This window comes from Lepidothrix coronata, unplaced genomic scaffold, assembly GCF_001604755.1.
Source record: "Lepidothrix coronata isolate B3197 unplaced genomic scaffold, Lepidothrix_coronata-1.0 Scaffold22, whole genome shotgun sequence".
Classification (NCBI taxonomy): Eukaryota; Metazoa; Chordata; class Aves; order Passeriformes; family Pipridae; genus Lepidothrix; species Lepidothrix coronata.
Genome location: NW_016690202.1, coordinates 3,071,168 through 3,083,687, shown reverse-complemented (window position 1 = coordinate 3,083,687; position 12,520 = coordinate 3,071,168). Strand labels below are relative to the sequence as shown.

General features: G+C 43.8%; 1 protein-coding gene across 1 annotated transcript; it reads left to right on the top strand.

The window, feature by feature from the left end:
* Nucleotides 1-8,563: 8,563 nt before the first annotated feature.
* Nucleotides 8,564-9,578, top strand: MED18 (mediator complex subunit 18). The gene is made up of 2 exons (XM_017808141.1): nt 8,564-8,679; nt 8,807-9,578. The coding sequence occupies exons 1-2, from the start codon at nt 8,607-8,609 to the stop codon at nt 9,358-9,360; spliced, it is 627 nt and encodes a 208-aa protein (XP_017663630.1). The 5' UTR covers nt 8,564-8,606; the 3' UTR covers nt 9,361-9,578.
* The last annotated feature ends 2,942 nt before the right edge of the window (nt 9,579-12,520 follow it).

The window sequence follows — 12,520 nt, the reverse complement described above, 5'->3', positions numbered from 1 at the left end:
TTTTGGTGGATTTAACTGACATTCTGTCTTGCAGAATTAACTTTTTGTATTATTACTAAATTGTGTACATTTTGGTACAGAACTACTTTTTCAGTGTCAGTAAAACCATGGAAAAGACATCTGCTTACTTGTGATATTTTAAGCTTACTTCACAACTTAGTGACATACAAGCTAAATTAAGAAGGTTAAGGAAGATATGATTGGTGTACAGTGCTAAACACAGCAGGGCTGTGACATGTTCTCATGTATTCTCCTCAAAGCTGAATGAGGCAGTTTGTCCAAGGGGAGAGCTAACTCACTGCAGCATTAGAGATGCCTCCTACTGGAGCCTACTTCCTCCCTCTTTTCCTCACATGCAGTGCAGCTCCCATCCTTGATCTCAGTCATATCCAGCAGTCTCTAATCAGATGTGCTTTTTCAGTCTCTGCAGCCATATGGGTTTTGTACCAGAGGCATCTGGTACAAAATGACCATTTCAAACATGTCATTAAGTTTAGGGAACTGAATGAGTCTCATTCCCCTGCATACACCATAGTAGAGTGTTTCAACATCACTGCAAATCTGTGTGCAATTTCAGTACAAGAAACCATCTTACACTGTTTGTTTTGTGTCCTTGGGAAAACCAAACCACCTGTCTGGAATCAAATTTCTGGAGTTGCTGTGACTTAAATACCGTACTATTACAACTGATAGTTTCCCAAATATTTTAAAACCCTAGGAAAAAAACCAGTAAAAATAGTGTGTTTGGTAACGCTTTGCTTCTCTGTTTACCTAGATTACCTCCTCTCTCCTTCATGTCCTGAATCTACTGGTATTTACATTCCCTTGTAACACACCAGTCCTTTCCTGTTGCCTGGTGTGGAAGTTTTGGAGCTGTGAGGCTGCAAGCACTGCAGCCCCAGCTGTTTCTAACCACATACTTGTTACCCACTTTGATTTCCCTCAGCTGGTGTAACACCTCACCAGTGTACAGCGTGTTACTGAATCTTCGTGACAGAAGAAGCGGCTCCTGTGCCTGTGGCACAGGGATGCACACCAACATTGCTGCATTCCGAGCACAGCTGTGATTCCAGGAGATGGGATGGGGCCCTGCAGCACAGGCCCTAGCACAGGTGTTCCTGGCAGGCACTCCAGTTCCCAGAAAAGAGCATGGCTGGGAGACCACTTGCTTTCTCATAGGAGCATGCAAGTACATCTGGGCTCTGGGTGTGTCCGTGCACAGACACTGTTTGGAAAATTTTCATCCTTGGTGTGACCCTTGCTCATAAGGTGAATACAGCTGTGGTGAGTGGGCTGTCTTCCTACTCCTCCCAACTGCCTTCTGGGGTCCTGTGAGAGCTCTTACTGCTACTCATAGTGCTTTTCAGGTACCTTATCATCTCTCTCTTTTGGGACACCACTTACTATTTTTGGGGTGTTGTCCTCTTTTCTTTGGCTTTAGTGAGGGAAGGTTTACACTGCACAGTGATACCTGCTGAAACAAGATGATGGTTTGGGATCCTCTCTGTTGCCTCAGGGGAAGCTTGTGTTCCTCTCAGGTCCACCTTGCCTGACACACAATGCAATGACAGTGCTATGCATCCAGTGCCACTCTTAGTACTGACAATTCTGTACCTTCTCTTCCTGCCCAGAGATGACTGCTGGCCCTAGGCTCACCTTGCATACTGGCCTGTGGGAAGGAGAAGCCCTGCCTCCAAAGCTAACCTGATCTCTACAGAGCTCCAGGTCTTTTGCAAATTACCCAGTGATGCATCTTCACTACTGGTTGATCTTCAGTCTGCTTTCAGGGATCTGGGGGTTTTAGCTGTTGCTCACCCCCATCCCAGCAAGACAGAGGAGAGCATCAGAAGGGCAAAAGTGAGAAAACTCATAGATTGAGATAAAGACTGTTTAATAGGAAAATGAAGCTGCACATGGAAAGCAAAATATAAAGTTTATTCCCATCAGCAGGCAGACCCTCCACACACCATCAGTTACTTGGTAGGACAAATGCCATAAACACCAATGTTCCCCCCTTCTCATATTTTTTCCAGAGCTTTTAGTGCTCGGCACAATGCCATAGGGTATGGAATATCTCAGTGGTCAGTCAGGATCAGATGTGACCCCCTGTGTTCCCTCACAGCCTCTAGCCCACCTGCAGCCTACTCACTGGCCAACAGGTGCAGGGCTGAAATAAGCACAAAAAAGAAAACATTGGTGCTGGGCAAACTGCTCAGCAACAACCAAAATGCTGCTATGTAACCAGTGCTGTTAGTCTCATCCAGAACACAGCCCTGTACAGGCTGCTATGGAGACAACTAATTCCATTCCATCCACAGCCTGTACAAAAATAGAAAATATAGATCTTGGCGCTAGTATCCACAACAGCTGAGATCCACAACAGCCGAGTAAAGACCAGCTCTTAGAATCACAGAGCGGTTTGGGTTGGAAGGGACCTTAAAGATCATCTAGTTCCAACCCCCCTGCCATGGACAGGAACATCTTCCGTAGACCAGAGAATCACAGAGTTGTTTAGATTGGAATAGACCTTTAGGATCATCAAGTCCAACTGTAACCTAACACTGCCGATTACACAGGCTGAAAAAGCATCAGCCTAATGGACCTGATGGTTCTTTCTTCCCATCACGTGGCCCATATGTGGCACACAGTGAAGACATAATTATGCAGCTTTCCTCCTCTCCCTGCATCCTCCTGGAGGCCTCTCCCATGGACACAGTGCACTAGACACAGCCTGTGTGTCAGCAGGAGCCAGCCCTTTTATCCTTTCTCCTTGCAGCTCATACTAGGCAGCAGTAGCAGAATGGAAAGCATTTCTTTGTTTATCAACCACCCAAAACAGAAGTTCAGGTTGCTCAAAGCCCCATCAAACCTGGCCTTGAACACTTTCAACTACAACTTCTCTCTTCCAGTATGAGCAACCTGATAGTAAATAATTCCTTCCTTAGCCATTTTATTCTTCTGGAGAAGAATTTTACAAGGTCAGTCCATTTTCACAAACTGTAACACCAGGATGAAATTAACCATGCCATAAAAATTAAGCCAATTACCAGTCTCTCCTAGAACGACTGAGTGAAGGACCAGACTTAGGCAAGTCTATCATGCTCAGTGCAAGTCTAAGCACATGAGTTTGTAGCTTCTAGCTCTCCACCTGGTTTGCCAAATTGCTTCCTACTTCCCCTTAATGAACCACTTAAGCAAGTGGAAGTCAATCCTGTAGTGTGTGTATGCCATAGGCTGCCATCATCGATCCAGAATCTCAGAAAAGTGGTCTTCCAAGGAGTCAGTCACCATGTAAAGCCGCCCAGAAAATCTTCACCCTCAAAACCACTTGGCAATACTGCAACCTTCCTCTGCCCAGCACTGATTGCTCCAACAGTGTTTTGCCCACAAGCCACAACCAGCCAGAGCCTCCTATATACACTGTCCAAGGGTGCATGTGCTACCAAGGGTGAAAACCCTTTGAAAAAGGTACTTGAAACAAGCCAAGTACCAGTGCAATGGTACACAGAGTAGTACATCTCACTCTCCGTCTTTTCTATGTGAGAGCTGATGTAGCTCTGAGTGAGCTAGTCCAGTTTAACAACTCTAAAAGTTAAAATTAGTTCTACTTTTGTGAACATTGGGAAAATGAGCAGGTCTATCAGGAGCACATTGCTGTTTGGCAGAGTTTCTGGCTATCAGAATTGTACTTTTTGAGAAATAATCTTGGTTTCCCCATATGGAAATTGTTTTGGGGTTAGTAAGTCTAAAGGGTTGAACATTCACTAAATAAATGTTCTCACAGCAGTCTCTCTTAGTATTTAACAATGACCATTTAAAATCCAGGGAACAGAGTTACATAATATAGAAAACTACATGCAACTTCAGTTTTTGCTTTGGTGATACAAATTTAGGAACGGAGCCAAGTCTGGAAGCCACCAGGCTGGCCAGCTCATTGAAATATCTATCTTGGAAAATGTTCCTGCTTTGTGAGGTGGGGAGAAATAAATTATAACATCTATTACACTGAGTCTGGTAATTAGTCATCAATTACCTGACTTTTTTGTTTCCTCTCTCTGTGCTGTAAGCTTATATAGTCCCTTTATTTACAATAGTGCCTCTGCTATTGACACATCACTGCTTGTTAGTCTCATCCAGAACACAGCCCAGCCCCTGAGTTATCTAAGACAGAAAATCACTTAGTGAGTAATCCTAGTCTTGCAATTCTGTTGACGGCTTTTAAAAAATGCAAATTGTGTAATGAACTTGTGATATAAATTGCCTATTACGTAACTGAGTGGAGTAATTGCTCCTCACTACAAGAAAAACATTGAGGTGCTGGAGTGAGTCCAGAGAAGGGCAATGGAGCTGATGAAAGGTCTGGTGCACAAGGAGCACCTGAGAGAGCTGGGGTTGTTTACCCTGGAGAAAAGGAGGCTTAGGGGAGACCTCATTGCTCTCTGCAGCTACCTGAAAGCCAGGTGGGGGTTGGCTGCTTTTCCTAGGCAACAAATTTGAGGAGAAATGGCCTCAAGAGAGGAAATGGCCTCAAGCTGCACCAGGGGAGGTTCAGGTTGGTGTAACAGTTCGTTTGGATACATGTCCGGAATAAAAATAAGTGCCAGAAACATTCAAACACACAAAATATCTTTTATTACAGTGAGAATAATAATAATAATAATAAACTTAGCAAAAAGAATCAAAAGCTAAAAAAGATGCAAAATAACTACCTTATTGTGTGGCCTTAAAAACAAATGCTACGAACAGCATTTATAATACGATATTAACTAGTAAAAAGGGAGTTTAAAGGGATACCAAAAAGGGTTCTTAACACAATGTTATTGATAACTATTAACACGATATCAGTTAGTAAAAGGGGAAATGAAAGGAAAAATACTATGAACAACTTATTTATGTAAAAATATTCAATAGTAAAAGGGGAATTAAAGGGACACTAAAGGGATATTAAAAAAGTTTGTTCTCTCGGTTGCTTCCTATCAATAAACTGTGCTTACCCACACAGACAGGCCAGGGCTGTCAGGATCTGCAGCAGCTGGTCGGTGCCCGTGCTTAGCGGGCGTCCCCGCGGAGCAACACAGTCTCGGTGGCAGGATGAGGATCGCTCAGCTCAGCAGCTCTGACACCCCATTTTATCAGTTCCACATTACACTACGTAGGGCCAGTACACAGTATAAGGTGATGCCTGAGTGGCAGCCAAACACAGCCTAATCATTACCTAATGGCAACAGTCTGCACATGCCCTACTTGCAGGGCAAGGGGCGAGTGACCCCTGCCCACATAATCTTCCTCCCATCATCATCTTTCTCACCCCTATGTATGACCTCTACCATTGTGTTTCAAGGGTAGATGTATCTATCCTGCAATGTGTAGCAAAACCAAGGAAGAACTCAGCTCTGATAATAGGGGATATCAAGATGACTTGCTAAAAAGCACAATGGACCTTACAATTAGCTTGTGCCATGAAGTTACGTTGTACCATACTCTAGCTGGTTTCACATCCTAATATGATTTCCTTCTCACGCCTCTATGCTCCATTGATCATCTAATTCTAAAGTACCCCCCTTACAGTTGGACATCAGGAGGAATTTCTTCACTGAAAGGGTTGTTAAGCATTGGAAGGGGCTGCCTGGGGAAGTGATGGAATCATCATCCTGAGAGATGTTAAAAACTATGACTGAATGTGGCACTTAGTGCATGGTCTAATTGACATGGTGATGTTTGGTCACAGGTTGGACTCAATGACCTTGGGGGTCTTTTCCAATTTCAGTGATTCTGTGGTTCTGTGAACTAATTTCAACAAGCTCGCACACAGAATTGTACAGTGAAAGACTTGTTTTTAATTCACCATTAATGAATGGAACATGTTGTATGCTTAGTCTAAAAGCATTTTTGATTAATAGATGTGACACAGTGGGGATTTGGACCCAAAGCCTGTGAGATGAGTGAGAAAAGAAAGTCCCAGTTTTAGTAACAAGGAAGAAAAAAACTTCCCATCCAGTTTACATCTAACTGACCCTCCCTACTGCTGGTGTTATTTCAGTGTGAACATGGGTCTGCTCTGCTCTGAGCACTTGACAAGTTGTGACACAGAACTGAGATAAAGGCCTGGCCCACAAGGGCATCCTATTTCCCTGACTCAGACAGGTGAGTCAGAAGGGTTTTAAAGGGAGTGGAACAGAACTTAGGTAGGTGGCTGGGAATAACATGTTTACCCTCCATTTCTGTCTCTGTTTCTCTCCACCTCCTCCATCTGCCTGATCAACTGTTGTTGCTGTCTGCTGCATCTTATCTTCAAGAACTGCAGAAAAAGGGTTTTTTTAGGATACCTTTAAAGTATGGAAGTGCACCACAGAGCCTCGAAGCCCACAGTGAAAGAGCTCAGCAGCTCTTTCTCTGTTGTTTTTTACACTACTGGTGAGGAGAGAACTACAGGGGGGTTGACCAGTTTGGGGAAACATTTATTTTCTGAATGGCACCACTGCATAGTTTCTTAGACTGTGGGGCAAAACTACTTAAGGTTGCTGCAGCTTTGCAGCAATTTGCACTTCAAAATAGAAGACTGACATCCTCTTAGATTTTTTAGGTATCTGAACTAACCCTACTGTGCACCTCAGCTAGGCAGAAGAAACAATTTGTATCACCACAGAAAGAAGCAAGCCTCAGAAACTATTATTTGTGAAATGCTAAAATGCATTTTTACTTTTTCTAGCTATCTCTCTCAATATCAGTTTTTCATGCTAACTGCATTATGACCAGATTAGCTATAGCTGATCTGTATATAAGAGAAAACTTATTTTTTGCTCCTTGAAGTGTAAGGAAGCTTTTAGACCATTGCCCAAACCTTTTATTGACTATTTTATTACTTTATTTCAACACAGGCCTCTTCTCTGCAATCTGGGAAGTATGTACGATGTGTGTTGACTGTGGTGGCTCCCTGGGGTGTGGTTCCCTCATATTTAAATATGCATATTTCCCTTATGGATTGCACTGTGCCCCTCAGGTCACCCCTGCATGGCACTACTCCAAGAGACCTCTAATACCTCAGTGCTGAAATAAAACATCACTGCCCTGGGAGTGCACACTTCTGCCATTTCTCATTTCCAGGTCTTCAACTTGTGTGAAAATTTATATAATTTAATGGGGGGAGGCAGGGGACACCACTGCTGTGTCAGTGCTGACAAAGGAAAGACAGACTCACTGTTCACCTTCTGTGTGGCAGGAAGGTTTGTTTGTTTGCTGAGGAAAAGGTCAAATATATAACTCTAGTTTGGGGATGAACAGGAGCAAATGTAACTGGTACATACTGAGCATTTTTGCTAGTTTTTGAACACACAGGCTTTCCACCTAGAAACAGTTCAAACCTGGCTGTGTCCAGGTGAGATTTCTGCCTTTCTGAACCAATGGATCGCACCTGTTGCACCCCTGATAACAATTTTTAACCCAAACTGCTGCAGGTGCTGAAGCCCAGCCCACAACATCTCAGAGCCTTGGCCCCTTTGCTGCTGCACCCTAGCGCACTGAATGGCAGGTAGCGAGAGACGGATTGGGGTATTTTCAATGGAGATGTTACACGGAATCATTGTACACACCACCTCCCCCTGCGGAGGGGAGTGGGAGGAGCTGTGCTCTGTGCCTCAAGATCTGAACCCCTCAAAGTCTGAACCGAACTTTGCAGATTTTTTTATTGGTTGTTATCAGTAGCTGTAGCTGAACAATTATGACTAAGCACTTGCATTGTGAATGTCATACGCTTGGATAATCTTTTGTTTTGAGGAAAACAGAAGACAACCCCAAGATGAACAGGCTGTCTGGACGAGAGCCGCCAGGAGTGAAGTCAGCAGGATTGGGCAGTACCTAGGGGAAACATAATGCCGACAGGGAGTGACTGTGACTATGGACTCACTGACTACCTACTCAAAACGGCCCCCCGGCTCAAAGGGAGGGAAGAACTGCACATGGGAACTAATGAGCAGGAGAAGTGAGAGATACAACTGACCAATAGAGGTTTGATTGCTAATTAATAGAGAAGTTATGCAACTTGTAACCAAAGAATGACGGTGCATTCATGTTTGTTAAAATGTATCAATAGCGTAAAGTTTTGATGATCGGCAAGCCAGCCTTTCACGGGTAACCACCCAGATCCCTACTTTGTGCAAACTAAAATAAAAAGTAGAAATACAGAATCACAGAATTGTTAGGGCTGGAAGGGACCTCTGGAGATCCTTTAGTCCAACCCCCCTGCCAAGGTAGGGTCACCTGGCGCAGCTGACACAGAAACATGTCCAGGTGGATTTAAAATGTCTCTAGAGAGGGAAACTCCATGACCTTCCCGGGCAGCCCGTCCCAGTGCTCTGCCACCCTCAGTGTAAAGAAGCTCTTACTCACGTTGACGTTAAACTCCTTGTGATTTAGCTCACGCCCACAGCCGCCCGTCCTGTCTCTGGGCGCGCCGAAGGCCCCGCCCCGGCTGTGCGAACCGGGTAGGGCCGGCTCCGTCCCCGCCCCTCAGCGCCCGGCGGCACCTCCGGGCCGCCAGGCGGCGCTGCCGCCCGCGCCGCCGCCGCTCCGGCCGCCCCCGCCCGCCGCCGCTGGTCCGGGCGGCCACGATGGAGGCGCCGCCGGTCACGATGATGCCCGTCACGGGCGGAACCATCAACATGATGGAGTACCTGCTCCAAGGTGGGCGGCGGGCGGGCCGGGCAACGCGGGTGGCCGCCGGGGAGCGGGGGGTGCGGGGCAGGAGCCGCGCACGGGCGGGCCGGGGGCAGCGGCGGGAGCCCGGGTGACGGCGGCGCTGTGTCCGCAGGGAGCGTGCTGGACCAGAGCCTGGAGAGCCTCCTGCACCGCCTGCGCGGGCTGTGCGACAACATGGAGCCCGAGACGTTCCTGGACCACGAGATGGTGTTCCTGCTGAAGGGGCAGCAGGCCAGCCCGTTCGTGCTGCGCGCCCGGCGCTCCATGGACAAGACCGGGATGCCTTGGCACCTGCGCTACCTGGGGCAGCCCGAGATCGGCGACAAGAACCGCCACGCCCTGGTGCGCAACTGCGTGGACATTGCCACCTCCGACAACCTGACGGACTTCCTGGTGGAGATGGGCTTCCGCATGGACCACGAGTTCGTGGCCAAGGGGCACGTGTTCCGCAAGGGCATCATGAAGATCGTGGTGTACAAGATCTTCCGCATCCTGATGCCGGGAAACACGGAGAGCATCGAGCCGCTCTCCCTGTCCTACTTGGTGGAGCTCAACGTGGTTGCGCCAGCGGGGCAAGACGTGGTCTCTGATGACATGAGGAACTTTGCTGAGCAGCTGAAGCCTCTGGTGCACCTGGAGAAGATTGACCCCAAAAGACTGATGTGACTGCAATGTGGGTGGTTAAGGCACTGGTTTTGTAAGGGTTCCAGAAAAGGGTGTTTTTCTAAAAAGCTTTTTGAGGGCAAATCAAAACAGGGAGATGGGAATAAAGGACTACATACCAGTTCTGTTACTTGCAATTACTGAGTGTCTTTTCCCTTCACTAGTGGATATGAACAAAAGTGGAGACTTCAACACCATTAAAAAAAAAAATTAAATGTTAATATTGGTAGTTTTCCTGCTGGGAAGATACCTATTAGAAAGCCTATTGCCTAACACTCTAAAAATGTCATTTTTACTGGAATTCATCCCTCTCGTACCCACAGCCTAGTGCTGTCTTTGTTTGGTTTTTTTGAGCACCATTTGCGTTTCCTACCCAGTCATCCAAAATTTTTACGTAATACATGAAGTTAATATCTTTTAATACAGGAGGTTCTGTTTAATACAAGCATAAACCCAGGAACTGCAGTATAAAAGAGCAGGTGTACACCTCTTCATAATAGCACATGTGACAGGAACAGCCAGGAAAAAGATGCTTGTAGGGAAACTGTTTCTGATATAACCAAAGTTGGAAGTGGAAGACAATTTAGTAATATTGACATATGCAAGGGGTTTTTACATCTTTTAATGGTGTTCCATCTTTTTCATTGGAGTTGAGTATAGCAGTCTTAGTTAATAAAAAGTAAATTACAAACTGTTTTTTGTTATTGGGCTTGTTGCAGCTGACAGCAATACTGAATATTGAAATGTTAAGTGCACTTTTGCTGCATTTTTATAAAAAAATTTATTCGCAATTTTTATTTAAAAAATTATTAAAATAGTACCAGCTGCTAATTGAACTACTGATGATTTTGTTTCGTACCTCTCTCGATAGCACAATGGTTAGTAACCTAATACTTCAGTGATAATTCAGTGCTATTTGAATTAGGTTTTGAGGGTTTTCAAATACAGTTCAATCAAAAAAAGTTTGGGAAAACCAGGATATATAAAGGGACTTATTTACATTTCTCAAGTTTTTTACAGAGGACAACCATTTTACCCAATACTGTACCAACCTCTGCCTGAAACGTTACCACACTTCAGCACAAGTTGCTTTATGTAACAACTAAAGGCAGGGACCACTCCCAGAAAAACCTTCAAAAAAAGCCTTTTAAGTTAACAGCTACATTTTCAACGCTGGAGTTTGGGCAAGATAAGCCTTGACAACTGATCAGCACTTAACCTAAGTGCAGTGTCTTAAGCATTCCAATGCCACAGGCTCTAGTGTGGATGTGGGGAAAAGCCGAGTACTTGGATGGTACGTGAGCACAACTACGCTGCAGACAGAGCAGTGATTTCCAGCAGGGCAGAAGCAGAGAGGTTTAAGCTGTGTGACTGCTCATTACCCAGACTGAAAGTGTTTTCTAGAGGGTACAAGCACACCTGCAATTCTGTTCACACTAACTGAAGCATTTACACTTTAGATGACAATAGGTCTGACTATAGATTGACCCAAAAATAATAATTAAAAAATTTGTTCTTTTTAGGGAGAATTAGTTTAAACCTTCCAAACTGCAGCTACCAACAGTACCAGGCTTCCTTATTTTAGCTGTAATCCTTGCATAGAAGAGGCAGGTGTGCAGAGAAGAGCTTACTGCATCAATGGCTACAGGTGAGAATGCTTTTCGGGCAGTTGAAATACTCAAAAAGCATCTCCCTTTCTCCTATCCAATGAAATATATTTTTCTCCTATAAAAGTTAGCTTATAAAAGCTGGAGACTAAAGACTACTAGTATCAGTAATACACACTAGTAAATTGCACGGCATATCCTTAATTATCATTCATTATCCAGGGTCAAATTGTAGTTACACAGAAATGCTCAATCTCTCTTTACTGGAAAATAGGTAGTTTTTAAACTAAGCACATAAGTTATGGGACCGGGAATGTCAAGTGTGACCATATTTTTTTCATTCTATTTTTGGGGATTTCTTTTTGCAAGATGAAATAGCCGCATTCTTCAAGGACAGGGCTTGCCTCAGGACTCTGTTGCAATATATTAGCTGAGGCCTGATGCAGCTGAGCTTGAGATAATTTTCTTTTCTGTGCAAGTAATGCCTTCTGTTATTTCAAACTGTTTCTCCAGTCTTGCATACCTATAAGGTTTCTAAAAATTTACTGATTACTACATAAAAAAGAAATCCCTGTGTAACAAATAAACGTAGGATTGCTATTGATCCATTAGGCATCAGCTATCTCTAGTATTAAGAAAGCTTGCTCTGTGGAAGCTCATCTCGGTTCCTAAAATTATGCTTACTTTGGAAAAAGCCACAAGTTTATCCTTTGGCACATCTCAGTACTGGATCTCTGTTCTTCCCATGGAAACTTTCAGAATGTTGTTAATTATGTACAAATGAAGATGAGCTGAAATACTTTGGAAGTGCTCTATATGATGCTTACCCTGTACGGGGGCACCTTTTAACATCCCTCTGATATGCCAGCACAAAATGAACTTCTCAATGTATAAACTAATGTGGCATTCAGGTTTTCATCTCAGTAATGTCAGTAACACAAGCAAACTGCTTTCCTGTTAAATGTTTTCTTTACATTAGAATATTGTATATAACTTTATTCAAGATTTAAAAGTTAGTTAAAAGGTAAAATGTTTTAAGTAAGTTTCTCCAAAGCACTGGAAAGTTAAAAATAACAAGAAGCCAGGATTTTTCTTCATAATTTTTAATACCTTTCACTTTTAAATACTGGTTTTAAATTTGTGATTGTAACATGTAAGAGCCAACTTCTTTTAACTTTTAAAACTTATGATTAGAATCATAAAGCTATTATAGAACAGTTACAACTCTACACACTCAAGGTACTCAAAAATATGATTCATGTTTTAAGTCTGTAAATAAACAGTGGTAATTCAAATACAGCATTATCTGTACAACTTGACAAAAATACAGGTGGACAATCTGATTAAAGAGAATCTGCACAACTTCAGATAAGCCAGCTCAGCCCAACTAAGTAAAAGGTAAGGTTTTTTTCAAAGTGCATCACATTTTTTCACAGATAAATTCGTCAAAAATGTTCAGGTTCTCAGACAGAATAACAATGACCGTCTCCTCTTCATTCCCAGTACAAGTACTATCAAGTTATGCCCTTCAGATCTAGTTTGGCAACATTAAAATT